At 37.6% G+C, this 19,300-nt stretch overlaps 1 protein-coding gene across 2 annotated transcripts in view; it reads left to right on the forward strand.

Moving 5' to 3' along the window:
* Positions 1 to 19,300, forward strand: part of FGFR1OP2 (FGFR1 oncogene partner 2) — a 32,752-nt gene that overhangs the window by 3,569 nt on the left and 9,883 nt on the right. For both annotated transcript variants that reach the window (XM_081249218.1, XM_081249217.1), the window contains exons 2-3: positions 9,938 to 10,074; positions 12,250 to 12,367. In XM_081249218.1, the coding sequence (XP_081105344.1) occupies positions 9,940 to 10,074; positions 12,250 to 12,367 (253 nt within the window). In that variant the 5' untranslated portion in view covers positions 9,938 to 9,939. The remainder of the gene's footprint in view (positions 1 to 9,937; positions 10,075 to 12,249; positions 12,368 to 19,300) is intronic.

Genomic DNA, 19,300 nt, shown 5'->3' on the forward strand with positions numbered 1-19,300 from the left:
TTGTTCAACGACTCATGAATCAGGCTGCATCCCATCTAGCAGAAAGGAGTTCCAAGGAGCTGTACAAAATGAAAGACTTTTATAGGAGAAGGGACAAGGAAGTTATACTAACAAAAAGCAGATTGGTTGGGACAAGGTCACTGTCCTTTAGGGGACGGCAGGGATCTGTCAGACAAATTACCTCACAGTGATTCCTGATTGACACATTTAAGGTTCCATTTCTGGAAGAGGCCAAAACTGTAAGTTAAGTCTTGGTTTGGTGATGTTTGGGGCTTAGCATAAGTGACATGGCATTTGGGGGCCTGTTTTCTTGTTTTTAACAGTCTTATAATTAACTGTGATGGCTGGTTAAAATAGGTACTAGGCTTTTATTGGTTATGCAGAAAAATATTAAATATTTGTTATTTTTCATCTTCATTTACACTTCCATTTATTTTCTATTGCTGGTTTGAAATGCAATTTATATAATACTTTGGAAGTCTCATTGGTGGAGTAGGGTCAAGGAATTTGCTTTGTTTTTCCACCCAGGAGACCAGGATAGTCTTTATATAGGTAAAAGCAAACAGGGCCCTGGAGAGCCATCTTGGCTCATGAATATCCACTAGACTGGGGTCAGAAGTTCTATTTCTGGTACTAGCTTGGCTCCTTCCTTGCTACATGGTGCTGTCAGTCAGCTCCTTACCTTTGAAATCCTGAGTCTGTTTCCTCATTGATAAAATGGAAATAACAGTTATCCCAATGAGCAAGATTCGGTATAAGGTTGTATTACTCAGGCTCAGAAAGCTACCAACAGTTGGAATTAATTAAAATGATCACCTAGCGGTTTGATTTTACCCTGGAGTGCTCTAGAGGTCCATTTAGATTGAATTAGGTTGGAGAAAAGGCTAACACACTTTTGAAGAAGGAAAAGATGACTTGCCATATCAGATAGCAAGAGTTACTTTACAACTGTAACAGTTGAGGCAGCGTATTGATGTAAAGATAGATAACAGATCCAGAGGTAGAATAGAGAGCTCAGAAACATACCCATACATTTACTGAAAAAACATACAACAGGTGTGGCATTACAGTTCAGTGGGGGAAGAACGTACTATCCAATAAATGGGAACTGGTGCAACTAGTTGTCCACGTGAGAAAAGGAAAATATAATTAGATATCTTCCTTATACCACGCATGCAAATAAACAGCTGATGAATTAAAGACAAAGGTAAAACCTTGGGGACAGATAATGATTTTTTTTTAAGTTTTAAAATTAACGTATTATGCCCTTTTTTGCAATATAGTTCTATTCATTTTAACGTGTACAGATTCCACCGCAATCAGGATACAGAACTATCCATTATTTCAGAATACTCTCATGTGCCATACCCTTCTCCCCCCGACCCCGTGCCCACTCCCACTCCCAGCTCCTGACAACCACTGATCTCTTATGTACCCTCTTATCTACCGCTGTGGTTTTGTCCTTTGGGCAGTGCCAGGTAAATGGAAGCAGTATGTAACCTTTTGAGATTGTCTTCTTTCACTTAGTCAGCATAATATTTTTGAGATTCACCTATGTTGTTGCCTGTATCAGTGCTTCATTCCATATTATTGCTGAGTAGTATTTCATTGTATGGAAGGTATGTACTGCAGTTTGTTGTTGTTGTTTTTTTGCGGTACGCGGGCCTCTCACTGTTGTGGCCTCTCCCATTGCGGAGCACAGGCTCCGGACGCGCAGGCTCAGCGGCCATGGCTCACGGGCCCAGCCGCTCCACGGCACGTGGGATCCTCCCGGACCGGGGCACGAACCCATGTCCCCTGCATCGGCAGGCGGACTCTCAACCACTGCGCCACCAGGGAAGCCCTGCAGTTTGTTTATCCACTCATTTCTCTACAGTAAATACCCAGAATTGGTATTCCTGGGTCATATGGTAGAATACATTTAACTTTTCAGAAACTGCTAAACCATTTTCCAAAATAACCATGTTATTTTGCATTCTCACCAGCATTGTGTGAGAGTTCCGTGCCAGCACTTGGTATGTCAATGCTTTCTATTTTATCCATTTTAAAAGAGGTGTAGTGGAGCTCATCATGGATTTAATTGCTTTTCTTTAATGGCTAATGATGTTGAATATCTTTTCATGTGCTTTTTTTGCCATCCATATATTTTTTTGGTTAAGTGATAAAATCTTTTGCTCATTTTTAAAAATTAGATTATTACCTTATTGTTAGTTTTGAGAGGTTTTTATGTATTCTGAATACAAGTCCTGTGTCAGATATGTGATTTGTATCTTCTTCTAGTCTATAGCTTGTCTTTTCAGACTGTCTTAACAGTGTTTGCCAGAGCAAAAGTTTCTAATTTTGATGACGTCCAGTTTACTGAATTTTCCTTTTTTGAATCAAGCTTTTGGTATCATGTCTAAAAAGTGTTTGCTTAACCCCAGGTCACAAAGATTTTCTCCTGTTTTTTCTTCTAGAAGTGTTACCATTTTTCATTTTACATTTAGATCTATGGTCCATTTGGAGTTAATTTTTGTGAAAATTGTAAGAATTACTTCAGGGTTAACTTGTTGGCATGCAGATGTCCAGTCTCCCAGCACCATTTGCTGAAAAGGCTATCCTTTCTCCTTTGACTTGCCTTTACACCTTCTTCAAAAATCAGTTGGTCGTGTTTCTGTGGGCTTATTTCTGGACTCTGTTCTGTTTTATCTAACTGGCTCTGCCAACACCATGCCATCTTGACTGCTATAGCTTTATAGTAAGTCTTAAAATTTAGAAGTGTGATTTCTCCAATTTTGTTTTCAAAATTATTTTGGCCATTTGGTTGAATTTGCCATTGAAACCACTTGAGTCTAGAGATTTTGGGCAGAAGATTTTTAACTACGAATACAATGTTTTTAATAGTTGTAGGACTATAGAATAGTTACAGGTATTTAATAGTTATAGCTATAATAATTATTACTAATAGTTGCATCTTGTATGACTTTATGTAGTTTGTGGTTTTTAAAGAATTTGTCCATTTCATCCAATTCATGTGTATGAAATTTATTATTGTATTCACTTATCCTATTAATGAATTAGGAGTCTGCAGTGATATCCCTTCTTTCATTCCTGACATTGGTAATTTATGTCTTCTCTCTTTTTTTTCTTGGTCAGTTACACTAGAGGTTTATCAACTTTTTTTGCTTTTTCAAAGAACTAGTTTTTGGTTTCATTGGTTTTTTTTCTGTTGTTTTCCTGTTTTCAGTTTCATTAATTTCTGCTCTTGTATTATTTCCTTCTTTCTGTTTACTTTGTGTTTATTTTGCTTTTCTTTTCCTTATTTCATAAGGTTGAGGCTTAGATAATTGATTTGATATCTTTCTAGTTTTCTTATATAAGTATTTAGTGTATAAATTTCCTGCTTTACATGCATGCCAAAATTTTGATATCTTGTATTTAGATCAAAATATTTTCTAATTTCCAAAAAGACTTTCTTTTTGTCTCATGGATTACTTATGTGTGTTGTTTAATTTCCAAATATTTAGAGAGATTTAGAGATTTTCTTGTTGTCTCTTTGTTATTTATTTTAGTTTAATTCCATTATGTTCAGAGAACATAATTTGTATGACTGCAGTTCTTTTAAATTTGTTAAGGTTTGTTTTTTGATCCAGGATATACTCTATCCTAGTGAATGTCCCATGTGTACTTTAAAATCATGTGTATTCTGCTGTTGTTGGTTATAGTGTTTTATAAAATATCAATTCAGTCTACTTAGTTGATGGAGTTTGTTCATTTCTTCTATATCGTTGCTGATTTTCTGTGTACTGGTTCCATCAGTTACTGAGAAAGAAGTGTTGAGGATTTCAGCAGTAAGTGAGGATATGTCTATTTATTTTTTTCAGTTTTTATTTGATTTTGAAGCTCTCTAGTTGGGTACATATATGTTTAGGATTCTTATGTGTTCTTGGTGAGTTGGCCCTTTTATCAACTATGTATTGCCCCTCTTTTATCCCTGGTAATTTTCTTTTCTCTAAAGTCTAATTCATCTAATATATTTTTAAAAATAAATTTATTTATTTATTTTTGGCTGCGTTGGGTCTTTGTTGCTGTGCGCGGGTTTTCTCTAGCTGCAGTGAGCGGGGGCTGCTTTTCGTTGTGGTGTGCGGGCTTCTCTTGTTGTGTAGCACGAGCTCTAGGTGTGCGGGCTTCAGTAGTTGTGGCATGCAGGCTCAGTAGTTGTGGCTGGCGGGCTCTAGAGCACAGGCTCAGTAGTTGTGGCGCATGGGCTTAGTTCCTCCGCAGCATTTGGGATCTTCCTGGACCAGGGCTTGAACCCATGTCCTCTGCATTGGCAGGTGGATTCTTAACCATTGCACCACCAGGGAAGTCCCCCATCTAGTATTAATACAGCCACCAGCTCTCTTTTTTAAATATAATGCCTTTATTGAGATACAGTTTCGCATACCATAATATTCCATCATTTAATGTGTACAATTTGATGTTTTTTTTGTATATTCACAGAGTTGTGCAACCATCACCACAATCAATTTTAGAATATTTTCTTCACTCCAGAAAGCTATGCCCATTAAGTCACTACGCATTCCCCTGATCTTCCCCCTCTCCCTTTGACCCTAGCCAAGTCACTAATCTACTTTCTGCCTATATGAATGTGCATGCTGTGGACATTTCATGTAAATGGAATCAAAATATGTGCTCCTTTGTGACCGGCTTCTTTCACTTAGCATAATTTTTCAAGTTTCATCCATTTTGTAGCTTATGTCAGTACATCATTCCTCTTTTTTTTGGGTCAAGAAATATTCACTGTATCACATTTTATTTATTCATTTTTCAGTTGTTGGACATTTGGGCTATTTCTACTTTGGAGCTATTATGAATAGTGTTGCTATGAACATTCATGTACAGTTTTCTGCAAGGACATGTTTTCATTTTCTTGGTGTGTACCTAGGCGGAGAATTGCTAGATCATGTGTTTAACCTTTTGAGGAACTGCCAGTCTGGTTTCCAAAGTGGCTGCACCATTTTACATTCCAACCAGCAGTCCATGAAAGCTCCAAATTCTCTACATCCTAGCCAACACTTACTATCTTTTTTATTATATAGCCAGCCTAGTAGATATGAAGTAGAATCTTGTTATTTTGATCTTCAGTTCCCTGATGGCTAATCATGTTGAGCACCTTTTTGTGTACTTATTATTAGTACACTGGCTTTCTTTTGATTGGTGTTTATATAGTGTGTCTCTTTCCATCCTTTTACTTTTAACCTACCTATATCATATTTGAAGTGAGTTTCGTGTAGACAACATCTAATTGGGTCCTGTTTTAAATCCTAATTAAAGAATTAGATTATCAGACTGCATGTTCTAATGTGTTTAGAACATTTATATTTAGTGTAGTTATTAATATGTTTGTATTTAGATCCACCATCTTATTTGATTCCTGTTTGTACCCTCAGTGTTTTGTTCCTTTCCCCTTTTCTCCTTCTTTTGGGTTATTAAAACTTTTTATTCATTTTAATTCATCTGTTATGATTTTAACTCTTATCTCCATACTGCTTTTTTTAGGGATTTCTCTAGTATTACAATATATATGTTTGTTTACAATTGACATTTTTTTTTTTTTTTTTTTTTTTTTTGTGGTATGCGGGCCTCTCACTGTTGTGGCCTCTCCCGTTGCGGAGCACAGGCTCCGGACGCGCAGGCTCAGCGGCCATGGCCCACGGGCCCAGCCGCTCCGCGGCACGTGGGATCCTCCCGGACCGGGGCACGAACCCACGTCCCCTGCATCGGCAGGCGGACTCTCAACCACTGCGCCACCAGGGAAGCCCATACATTGCTCGTATATTTAGGAATGTTATGTAGTCCTAAACCATAGAGGGGGGCAACCCTATAAAATCCACTTGGAGATGTTCAAAATGTCCTTTAAGAATGGTTTTAGTCCTCGCTTCACCTTTACAGTTTTTCCGGATACATTTATTTATAAATAAGGTGTGTACTGGGCCATATCCTCTGCCATCCAAGCAATTTTCCCATCAGTGTTTAATATTGTGGCTAATCTTTTTCTACTGGAATGAGTTAGTGTTCATTCGAGGTTTTGTCTGGTGCTATCAGGTAGCCATCCTGATTATGTCAGCTCTTATACTCATGGATTTTATAACCTGATCATCCCATGTTTCTTTCTGGAATTTGGCAGGCCAGATTTTGTGTGTCTGTGATGGAATCTTTGACTTCTCCATGGATTTCTTATGATTTTATTGTTTTACGTGAAATCTTTGCATAGGACTTTTAGTAAAAGTAATGTTTTTATAACTATGTACTTTAAAGTAGTTCAGTAGTATCTGTAATATACGATACTAGCTTTAGAATCTTTTTTTTTACTGTGCATCTCTACCTTATTATTTTAGGTAGCATCAAGCCATCAAGTAGTTAATGTATTTGTTGTTTTTTAAAGGATATCTGAGGAACTTCCTTGCGGCATTTAAAGAAGTGAATTATTCCAAAAACAATTCAGCTATTAGTGTATGTATTTACTCTTTCATTTTAACGAGTTGCTCTATCTTAGAAGGCCACAGTTAAGTCATTTGATGAGTTTGGCTTCTGGTAAGAAATTGAATTTTATCAGTATGACTGAAGTGCCTGTCATGTATCAAGCCTGATGCACGTCACTTTCCATGTTTGATGTAAAACCCGTTAACAAACAGTAAAGTCGGGATTTGGTATTAGAGAGTTCAAAGGTTTTGCTTTGGGCTTGGACACTCCTTGAATCATGGGAACACAGTCACGAGATTTTCTTCCAGTAGGTATGGTTGTTGAAGTAAGAGTTTTGTACCAGAAGATGGTAATATGAAGTGGAGAAAGTACATTTCATAATTATTCCACTAGTAGATGATTTAGGGTGCTTTCATTTAGCAGTTGGGATTTACTACATATGGGAACATTAGGTATAAAGACCTAGTATAAACTCTGAAGATGCTTTGACTAATTTAGTTGAGGCCTGTGATTGCTCTGAGGCAGGGAGGGTGAGCCTTAGCTACTGAATCAAAGCATAGGATTTAATAGGCAGTGGGTCTTTGGTGCCATGTTGTCATGTTGATAACCCTAGAACACAGCTTAACTTTTTCATATCCCTTTTTCCTAAAAAAAATATATTTTATTTATTTTTTATTTATTTGGCTATGCGGGGTCTTTGTTGCGGCACACAGGGTCTTTGTTGCATCATGCGGGATCTTTAGTTGTGGCCTTGCAGGATCTAGTTCCCTGACCAGGGATTGAACCTGGGCCCCCTGCATTGGGAGCACGGAGTCTTAACCACTGGACCACCAGGGAAGTCCCAACTTTTTCGTATTTCAAAAAGAAAGATTTATGATTATCTGGAAAGATGCCATCTAGATTCAGGGCTCTGTAGATCCCTTTGCCCAGAGAATTCTGGGAGCATGGCTTCTGGGGAGAGGGCAACTTATTGAATTACACACAATATAGGTATTCTCATGTCTAGATCACCTATCATCTGATCATATATAGGAACTTTAGTGCATTTTATTTGGAAACGCATCCGATCTATTGTTTGTAGATGTCATGTTGTTACAAAGCATAAAGAGGTATTCTTCTCATAGTAGTCCCGACAGTATCATTTAACAGTATCCTAGGTTGGAACCTAGGACTGTCAGAGGTTCCTCATACTTGACTTTTTCTGTTAAATCAAGATAAACTTTACTTCTCTCAGATCTTTTATAACTTTCTCTAGACTTTGTTTCTTTTATTTTCTTTCACCATCTATTACAACCAGTTATTTTTACTGTAAGACAAATATTTTTTTCTCTTTTTAATTTTTTTTTCCACAAATAACTTTAAAATTTTACTCTGAAGAATCTGGTGTTCTATAGTAGTGGGATTGATGGGAGATATGGAGATATAGTAACTCCCACATAAATAGGAAAGCCATACTATTACCTATCTATAATTTTAGATTATTCCCCTTGGAAGTTTAGAGGAAGGGCAAGGCATTATTGGAGGCTAATGTCTCCCTTGGAGCAGCATCTTAGATAGATTTTGAATGGCTGTCCTTTTGTGTTTTAGCCAGTAGGAGGCATTGGTTCCTTTAATTGCCCTTTTGCTTGTAGTATTTTGAAGTACGCTTATCTAAATCTCCTAGATATTAGAGGACAAATCTTTTGGTTGTTTTATCTAGAGAGACAGAAATCGTATTAGTTTCCAGCTTAATTCTTAAAGCTCTCTGGAAATGTCTAGTCATGAATATTTTCTAGATTGGCAGTTTTACATTTTAATTTATTTTGATTAAATCTTTTTATTCAGCTTTCAACCTGTTTATAATAACAGCACAGTATACCCTTTGCTTCAGCTGTTGGGTACAACCAAGAATACTGTTTGAACGTTTTTTCATCTTTATTTAGTTTACAATTTTGAATCTTTGCTATATAACCTTAAATGAAAGCCTGCTAAAATGGCCTGATGTGTTTTCTTTCCTTCTTTTAAAATGTTACACAGTTGGGTTATTTAAATCTCTTTTGTACTTACTGCATTTTTCTCTATCTGAGGGGCTAATAATTAACTGAACTATAGTCCAGTGCAGTAGGATCTAAATAAGTCCTACATTCTGTAGCAAATTTCTGTCTTCCTAAACTTGATGAAAATCCTTCATTATAGCCCTTAACTTGGTTCTATACCTGAGTTTTAATTTAATATCTATAGACCCGTCTTCTGGCCTAGTAATTTTACAGTGTAATTTTATTTTTTGGGAAAATCTTGAAGAAAGGGTAGCTTATATAGAAAGTAAGGTGACACTTAGTAGAAAGAGAAAAATTCAAGAATGATAAGTTTCAGAAGGTTAAAGTTTTTGAGAGACATTATTTTAAGATTAAAATTTTGGGGCCTCCCTGGTGGCGCAGTGGTTGGGAGTCCGCCTGCCGATGCAGGGGATACGGGTTCGTGCCCCGGTCTGGGAGGATCCCATATGCCGCGGAGCGGCTGGGCCCGTGAGCCATGGCCGCTGAGCCTGCGCGTCCGGAGCCTGTGCTCCGCAACGGGAGAGGCCACGGCAGTGAGAGGCCCGCATACCGCAAAAAGAAAAAAAAAAAAAAAAAAAAATTTTGTTTTGAGGTCTCAGCATACCAGTTGAAGAAACTACAATAACTATTGGCTGCTTCATGTTTTGCCTCCTAATTTTTTGAGCTCCTTTTATGTATATTAATTATTGATTTTAACACCTCAGAAGTTTCCCATAATGGCTAGTTTTGTTCTAAGTTAAAACTTTCTTTGCCATTCACTAAGGAAAGTGCAAGAGTTAGGATTATAATGCAATTTTATATAAGAAGCCAAAGTTCCTCCAGAAGGAGGTTGACACTTGAGCATAGCATGACACATAGAGGCCACTTTGGCTGGTCAGTAGTGTGCATTTGTGAATGGTGTCTCAGGTCACCTGACCAAGCAGAGGCTAGGAAGGGTCTATGGTCAGAGACCTGACAGTCATTGACTGCAGAATAAAGACTAATAAAGTGACCTTTTTCACAAATGACAAATGACTTGATAGGGTTTGCCCTTATGAAGAGCACAATTTCTATAAAACATAAAATGTATCCATTGGATGTGTACTTTTTTTCCCCACTGTAAATTCAGGGTGTTTTAAATACATTCTGATTATGTCTGCAAATCATACATGTATGATCGCACACACATATATGTGTGTGTATATATATATGTAATTATATAATTATATATATTTATATGCATTGTATTTTTTGACTATTTTAAATTCACTTTTGAGTTTCTTCTACCTTAACAGAATCAAAACCACAGGTGTTCTTAGATATTTTTTCTTCCGAGACAGTGAGCAATCCAGTAACAGATGTAGCTTAAGCATATCTGTGTTAATGTGAAACTAAGATGCTATGCCAGCTTTGTTTTGAATCTTGATTTTCATTTTTAATTATCCATATTCCTTTAGAAATGAGTTGCACAATTGAGAAGGCACTTGCTGATGCTAAAGCCCTTGTTGAAAGACTGAGAGATCACGACGATGCAGCAGAATCTCTGATTGAGCAAGCCACAGCTCTCAACAAGCGAGTAGAAGCTATGAAGCAGGTCTGATGTTTTTCCTTGCTGATTCCATTTTAAAAAAGCAGTCATTGACATTTATGTGTTGCTTGAATTGTAAACTTCTGCTTAATTAGTATTTTATTATTCTTTAATATTCTCTAAAATTTAAAAGTAGCTTGACTTGTGTGTTTCAGTTTACTTTAGATTGAAATGTAATTTTGTCAAGTTCAACTGGCATGTATATGTGTATATATTCAGTATATATTCTAAAACATATAGACTTGATCACTTTTCTGACAGTGATGCACATTTGAGTTTGGAAAATGTATGAATTTTTTAGGTCTAGATACATTTGACAAAGACCAGATAATATCTTTTACTATATAATTGACACACATTTTCCTCTGTCTCCTACTTTTATAATGTAGAAATATTTTTCTTTATAAGAGTATTTAGGTGACACTGTTTAACAATAAAATCGTTTTTGAAACTGATGCAAAGCAATAACTGGTTTCCACCTTTTGCAGTTACTGCATTTGTACTTGCTACCTTATTTTTCATTTAATGCTGCCAGTTAAAGGAGAAATAAAAAGGGCTTCACTTCTTGTTATCCTTACTGTTGTATATAAGAACTTTACAGTGAGCTACTATTTTAGGCCCTCTTTTGATAAAGAGTTTCAACTCTAAGAGAATTATAAAATCTCTGATATTATGATGGAAATCACGGGAGGAAAATATATATTCATAGCTTACTCTCTAGAAATGCATCATCCCTTTTGTAAAGGAAGCAACCCAGGGTTACTGCTTTTAACAAAGTTGCTGAAAATAGTGAAGGAAGTTTACTTATTTTGTTTTGCAACTCTGTTGCCCTAAACACATTACATACATCCCTGTCTACCTTGATTCATGCATTCCAGTGAACATATATATCTGGTATTGAGTTGTAAAAAAGGGGGGTTGACAACCAGAGTTAAGAACCATACCATAAAGTTTACCCTTTTGAAGAGTGCAGTTCATTGGATTTTAGTATATTCACATGCTGTGCAACCATAATTACTATCTAGTTTGAGAACACTTCATTACCCCAAAAGCCCATATCCATTAGTAGCTACTCCCTAGGTCTCCCTTTCCCTTGCCCCTGGAAACCACAGATCTGTCTATCTCTATGGATTTGCCTATTTTAGACATTTCATATGAATGGAATCATACAATATGTGGCTTTTTGTGACTTTTTTTAACGTAATGTTTTCATGTTTCATCCATGTTGTAGCATGTATCAGTACTTGATTCCTTTTTATTGCTAAATAATATTCATTATAAGGATACAGCACATTGTGTTTATCTGTTCATTGGTTGATGGACATTTGAATTGTTTCTATTTTTTGGCTATTATGTATAATACTGCTATGAATACTTGTGTGTAAGTTTCTATGTGGATATATGTTTTCAATTTTCTTGGGTATATACCTAGTTCAATTAGAATGGATGGGTCTTATAACTCTATGTTTAACTTTTAGAGCATCTGCCTGACTGTTTTCCAAAGCAGGCACATCATTTTACATTCCCATGAACAGTATATGAGAGCAATTTCTCCACATCCTCACCAACACTTGTTATTACTTGCTTTTTGATTAAGCTCATTCTAGTCTTTGTGAAGTGGTATCTCCTTGTTACACTGAATTGTATTTCCTGAATGACTGATGATGTTAAGCATCTTTCATGTGTTTATTGGCCATTTGTGTATTTTCTTTAGAGAAATGTCTCTTCAAATCCTTTACCCATTTTTTCCAGCTTTACTGAGATATACTTGACATACAACATTGTGTAACTTTAAGGTGTACAATATATATTGATATATGTATATTTTGTGAAAAGATTACCTACCACAATGAGGTTAGTTAATACCTCCATCACCTCACATAATTACTGTTCGTGTGTGTGTGTGTGTGTGTGTGTGCGTATACATTTCAGATGTATTCTCTTGGCACCATCCAAGTATATAATACAATATTGTTAACTCTAGACACCATGATGTACATTACATCCTCAGAACTTACTTGTCTGCCCATTTTTAAATTGAGTTATTTTTCCTTTTATTGTTGAGTTGTAAGGGTTCTTTATCAAATATACATATGTGTGTGTGTGTGTGTGTGTGTGTATATATATCATACATATTTTCAAATATTTTCTCTTACATTTTAATAAAAATCTTTTCATTAGTATCAAGAAGAAATTCAAGAACTTAATGAAGTTGCAAGACATCGGCCACGGTCCACATTAGTTATGGGAATCCAGCAAGAAAACAGACAAATCAGAGAATTGCAGCAAGAGAACAAAGGCAAGCTATATTATCACTGTGTATAGCAAATCAAAAGAGAACTTTAATCTGCAATTGTACTATCAACTTGGGACCAATTACTATTTTTTAAAATGGGAAAATAGGGAATTCCCTGGTGGTCCAGCAGTTATGACTCCGCACTTTCACTGCCATGGGCTCAGGTTCAGTACTTGCTTGGGGAACTAAGATTCCACAAGCTGTGTGGCGTGGTCAATAAATAAATAAATAAATAAAATGGGAAAATAGCCAGTTAAAGTTAGTTTTTGACATTTCTAGTCCATTATGCCTAAATCGTAGTTATTGCTCTTTTTTTTTAAACATCTTCATTGGAGTATAATTGCTTTGCAGTGTTGTGTTAGTTTCTGCTGTATAACAAAGTGAATCAGCTATACGTATACATACATCCCATATCCCCTCCCTGTTGCGTCTCCCTCCCACACTCCCTATCCCACCCTTCTAGGTGGTCATAAAGCACCAAGCTGATCCCCCTGTGCTATGCGGCTGCTTCCCACTAGCTATCTATTTCACGTTTGGTAGTGTATATACGTCATTGCCACTCTCACTTCATCCCAGCTTACCCTTCTCCCTCCCCACGTCCTCAAGTCCATCCTCTTCGTCTGCATCCTAGGTTCGTCGGAACCATTGTTTTTTTTTTTTTTTTTAGATTCCATACATATGTGTCAGCATACGGTATTTGTCTTTCTCTTTCTGACTTACTTCACTCTGTATGACAGACTCTAGGTCCATCCACCTCACTACAAATAGCTCAGTTTCGTTTCTTTTTATGGCTGAGTAATATTCCATTGTATATACGTGCCACGTCTTCTTTATCCATTCCTCTGTCGATGGACATCTAGGCTGCTTCCATTGCCTGGCTATTGTAAACAGTGCTGCAGTGAACATTGGGGTGCATGTGTCTTTTCGAATTATGGTTTCCTCTGGATATATGTCCAGGAGTGGGATTGCTGGGTCATACGGGAGTTCTACTTTTAGTTTTTTAAGGACCCTCCATACTGTCCTCCACAGTGGCTGTATCAATTCACATTCCCACCAACAGTGCAGGAGGGTTCCCTTTTCTCCACACCCTCTCCAGCATTCGTTGTTTGTAGCTGTTTTGATGATGGCCATTCTGACTGGTGTGAGGTGATATCTCATTGTAGTTTTGATTTGCATTTCTCTAATGATTAATGATGTTGAGCATCCTTTCATGTGTTTGTTGGCAAATCTGTGTATCTTCTGTGGAGAAATGTCTATTTAGGTCTTCTGCCCATGTTTGGATTGGGTTGTTTGTTTCTTTAATATTGAGCTGTGTGAACTGCTTGTACAGTTTGGAGATTAATCCTTGGTCAGTTGCTTCATGTGCAACTATTTTCTCCCATTCTGAGGGTTGTCTTTTCATCTTCTTTATGGTTTCCTTTGCTGTGCCAAAGCTTTGAAGTTTCATTAGGTCCCATGTGTTTATCTTTGTTTTTATTTCCATTTCTCTAGGAGGTGGGTCAAAAAGGATCTTGCTGTGATTTATGTCATGGAGTGTTCTGCCTATGTTTTCCTCTAAGAGTTTGATAGTTTCGGGCCTTACATTTACGTCTTTAATCCATTTTGAGTTTATTTTTCTATGTGGTGTTAGGGAGTCTTCTAATTTCATTCTTTTACATGTAGCTGTCCCGTTTTCCCAGCACCACTTATTGAACAGACTGTCTTTTCTCCATTGTATATTCTTGACTCCTTTATCAAAGATAAGGTGACCATAGGTGCGTGGGTTTACCTCTTGGCTTTCTATCCTGTTCCATTAATCTGTATTTCTGTTTTCGTGCCAGTACCATACTGTCTTCATTACTGTAGCTTTGTAGTATAGTCTGAAGTCCGGGAGCCGGATTCCTCCCGCTCCATTTTTCTTTCTCAAGATTGCTTTGGCTATTTGGGGTCTTTTGTGTTTCCATACAAATTGTGAAAGTTTTTGTTCTAGTTCTGTGAAAAATGCCTTTGGTAGTTTGGTAGGGATTGCTCTGAATCTGTAGATAGCTTTGGGTAGTATGGTCATTTTCACAATGTTGATTCTTCCAATCCATGGTATATCTTTCCATCTGTTTGTATCATCTTTAATTTCTTTCATCAGTGTCTTATAGTTTCTGCATACAGGTCTTTTGTCTCCTTAGGTAGGTTTAGTCCTAGGTATTTTATTCTTTTTGTTGCAGTGGTGAATGGGAGTGTTTCCTTAATTTGTTTCAGATTTTTAATCATTAGTGTATAGGAATATAAGAGATTTCTGTGCATTAATTTTGTATCCTGCTACTTTATCATATTCATTGATTAGCTCTAGTAGTTTTCTGGTAGCATCTTTATGATTCTCTATGTATAGTATCATGTCATATGCAAACAGTGACAGTTTTACTTCTTTTCCCATTTGGATTCCTTTTTCTTGTCTGATTGCTGTGGCTAAAACTTGCAAAACTATGTTGAATAAGAGTGGTGAGAGTCGGCAACCTTGTCTTGTTCCTCATCTTAGTGGAAATGGTTTCAGTTTTCACCACTGAGAATGATCTTGGCTGTGGGTTTGTCATATATAGCCTTCATTATGTTGAGGTAGGTTCTCTCTCTGCCTACTTTCTGGAGGGTTTTTATCATGAATGGGTGTTGAATTTTGTCAAAAGCTTTTTCTGCATCTATTGAGATGATTGTATGGTTTTTCTCCTTCAATTTGTTAATATGGTATATCACATTGATTTGAGTATATTGAAGAGTCCTTACATTCCTGGGATAAACCCCACTTGATCATGGTGTATGATCCTTTTAATGTGCTGTTGGATTCTGTTTGCTAGTATTTGTTGAGGATTTTTGCATCTATGTTCATCAGTGATATTGGCCTATAGTTTTCTTTTTTTGTGACATCTTTGTCTGGTTTTGGTATTAGGGTGATGATGGCCTCGTAGAATGAGTTTGGGAGTGTTCCTCCCTCTGCTATATTTGGAAGAGTTTGGGAAGGATAGGTGTTAGCTCTTCTCTAAATGTTGGATAGAATTCGCCTGTGAAGCCATCTGGTCCTGAGCTTTTGTTTGTTGGAAGATTTTTAATCAGAGTTTCAATTTCAGTGCTTGTGATCAGTCTGTTTATATTTTCTGTTTCTTCCTGGTTCAGTCTCAGAAGGTTGTGCTTTTTTAAGAATTTGTCCATTTCTTCCAGGTTGTCCATTTTATTGGCATAGAGTTGCTTGTAGTAATCTCTCATGATCCTTTGTATTTCTGCAGTGTCAGTTGTTATTTCTCTGTTTTCATTTCTAATTTTGTTGATTTGAGTCTTCTCCCTTTTTTTCTTGATGAGTCTGGCTAATGGTTTATCAATTTTATTTATCTTCTTTACGAACCAGCTTTTAGTTGTATTGATCTTGCTATTGTTTCCTTCATTTCTTTTTCATTTATTTCTGATATGATCCGTATGATTTCTTTCCTTCTGCTAACTTTGGGGGGTTTTTTGTTCTTCTTTCTCTAATTGCTTTCGTTGTAAGCTTAGGTTGTTTATTTAAGATTTTTCTTGTTTCTTGAGGTAGGATTGTATTGCTCTAAACTTCCCTCTTAGAACTGGTTTTGCTGCATTCCATAGGTTTTTGGTCATCATATTTTCATTGTCATTTGTTTCTAGGTAATTTTTAATTTCCTCTTTGGTTTCTTTAGGTATCTCTTGGTTATTTATAGCGTATCGTTTTGCCCATGTGTTTGTATTTTTTACAGTTTTTTTCCTGTAATCAATATGTAGTCTCATAGTGTTATGGTCCGAAAAGATACTTGATATGACTTCAATTTTCTTAAATTTACCAAGGATTCATTTGGGACCCTAGATATGGCCTGTACTGGAGAATGTTCCATGGACACTTGAGAAGAACATGTATTCTGTTGATTTTGGATGGAATGTCCTATAAATATCAATTAAGTCCATCTTGTTTAAGGTGTCATTTAAAGCTTGTGTTTCCTTATTTTCATTTTGGATGATCTGTCCATTGGTGAAAGTGGGGTGTTAAAGTCCCCTACTATTATTGTGTTACTGTCGATTTCCCCTTTTATGGCTATTAGCATTTGCCTGATGTATTGAGGTGCTCCTATGTTGGGTGCATAAATATTTACAGTTGTTACATCTTCTTCTTGTATTGGTCCCTTGATCATTATGTGGTGTCCTTCTTTGGCTCTTGTAATAGTCTTTATTTTAAAGTCTATTTTGTCTGATATGAGAATTGCTACTCCAACTTTCTTTTGGTTTCTATTTGCATGGACTATCTTTTTCCATCCCCTCACTTTCAGTCTGTATGTGTCCCTAGGTCTGAAGTGGGTCTCTTGTAGACAGCATATATATGGGTCTTGTTTTTGTATACATTCAGCCAGTGTATGTCTTTTGGTTGGAGCGCTTAATTCATTTACATTTAAGGTAATTATCAATATGTATGTTCCTATTCCCAAATTCTTTTTTTTTTTTTTTTTTTTTGCGGTACGCGGGCCTCTCACTGTTGTGGCCTCTCCGGAGCACAGGTTCCAGACGCGCAGGCTGAGCGGCCATGGCTCACGGGCCCAGCCGCTCCGCGGCATGTGGGATCTTCCCAGACCGGGGCATGAACCCGTGTCCCCTGCATCGGCAGGCGGACTCCCAACCACTGTGCCACCAGGGTAGCCCAATTCCCATATTCTTAATTGTTTGGGGTTTGTTATTGGAGGTCTTTTCCTTCTCTTGTGTTTCCTGCCTAGAAAAGTTCCTTTAGCATTTGTTGTAAAGTTGGTTTGGTGGTGCTGAATTCTCTTAGCTTTTGCTTGTTTGTAAAGGTTTTAAGTTCTCCGTCGAATCTGAATGAGATCCTTGCTGGGTAGAATAATCTTGGTTGTAGGTTTTTCCCTTTCATCAGTTTAAATATGTCCTGCCACTCCCTTCTGGCTTGCAGGGTTTCTGCTGAAGGATCAGCTGTTAACCTTATGAGGATTCCCTTGTATGTTATTTGTTGCATTTCCCTTGCTGCTTTTAATATTTTTTCTTTGTATTTAATTTTTGATAGTTTGATTAATATGTGTCTTGGCATGTTTCTTCTTGGATTTATCCTGTATGGGACTCTGCACTTCCAGGTCTTGATTGACTATTTCCTTTCCTATGTTAGGAAAGTTTTCCGCTATAATCTCTTCAAATCTTTTCTCAGACCCTTTCTTTTTCTCTTTTTCTTCTGGGACCCCTATAATTTGAATGTTGGTGTGTTTAATGTTGTCCCAGAGGTCTCTGAGATTGTCCTCGATTCTTTTCATTCTTTTTTCTTTATTCTGCTCTGCAGTAGTTATTTCCACTATTTTATTTTCCAGGTCAGTTATCCGCTCTTCTGCCTCAGTTATTCTGCTATTAATCCCTTCTAGAGAATTTTTAATTTCATTTATGGTGTTGTTCATCATTGTTTGTTTCATCTTTAGTTCTTCTAGGTCCTTGTTAAATGTTTCTTGTATTTTCTCCATTCTGTTTCCAAGATTTTGGATCATCTTTACTATCATTACTCTGAATTCTTTTCCAGGTAGACTGCCTATTTCCTCTTCATTTGTTTGGTCTGGTGGGTTTTTATCTTGCTCCTTCATCTGCTGCATATTTCTCTGTCTTCTCATTTTGCTTTACTTACTGTGTTTGGGGTCTCCTTTTTGCAGGCTGCAGGTTCATAGTTCCCGTTGTTTCTGGTGTCTGCCCCCTGTGGGTGAGGTTGGTTCAGTGGGTTGTGTAGGCTTCCTGGTGGAGGGGACTAGTGCCTGTGTTCTGATGGGCGGGGCTGGATCTTATCTTTCTGGTGAGCAGGGCCGCATCCGGTGGTGTGTTTTGGGATGTCTGTGAACTTAGTATGATTTTAGGCAGACTCTCTGCTAGTGGTGGGGTTGTGTTCCTGTGTTGGTAGTTGTTTGGCATGGGGCGTGCAGCACTGGAGCTTGCTGGCTGTTGGGTGGAGCAGGGTCTTAGCGTTGAGATTGGAGATCTCTGGGATTGCTCTCGCCAATTGATATTACGTGCGGCTAGGAGGTCTCTGGTGGTCCAATGTCCTGAACTCAGCTCTCCCAGCTGACACCAGGCCCGAGCACCAAGACCCTGTCAACCACACGGCTGCTGTATTATTTAGGGTTCCACTAGGAAACAGCATGCTTAGCTGGGACTTTGAGGAAAAGGCAGTGAAGGCACTATTTCAGGAGTGTGGAAGGAAACAGCAAGGAATGTTGAGGCACCCAGGGATTAGCGGCCATACCTACACATTCCCTGACCCACTCCATCTTCAGTTTTTCTCCATTCTTGCTGCTATCACACATCTATTTTTTGTTTCTGCTGGGTCACTCGTCACTCTTTTTACAGTTGAATTTTATTAAATTGGAGAAATATTTTATCCTTTGCAGAGTCTCAGTTTCTCCATCCAGATGATGGAATGGATAATATCCTCTTCTCAGATTTGGATGAGGATTAAGATGGCATATTTTTAATGGACCTGACACTCTACATCTCCTCCCTTGTGTCAGCCAGTACTCTCAGTACTGAGTAATAAAACTTTTTTAGCTTAGCTATGAAAGGCAATTTCATTTGTGCTATGTAACTCAAGGGTGGAAGGCAGAGGTGCACGGTGCTAGCCGGAAGCCAGGCGGAAGCCTGAAGTCAGATTGCTACCATGTGAAGTCAGTTGGAACCCATGCAGAACCAGAACCATAGACAGCTGAGGGCAAAAGGCTCTGATGTGGTGATTAAGAGGCGTGTGATCAAGGTAGCTCCCCAGATAGAGAGGATATTTATTGCTCTTTATCCTGTCCTACATATGAATGTCTACATTACTTGGATCTAGGCTCTCACCCTCAGTATCCAGTTTGCACCATTGTCATTACCTATGAAATAACTCAGTTTCATTCTCGGCAGTCCCACCACTTTGGCCTACAGCTTAGGTGTTCATAGTCTCTT

This window comes from Mesoplodon bidens (genome assembly GCF_964165515.1).
Source record: "Mesoplodon bidens genome assembly, chromosome: 11".
Lineage (NCBI taxonomy): Eukaryota > Metazoa > Chordata > Mammalia > Artiodactyla > Ziphiidae > Mesoplodon > Mesoplodon bidens.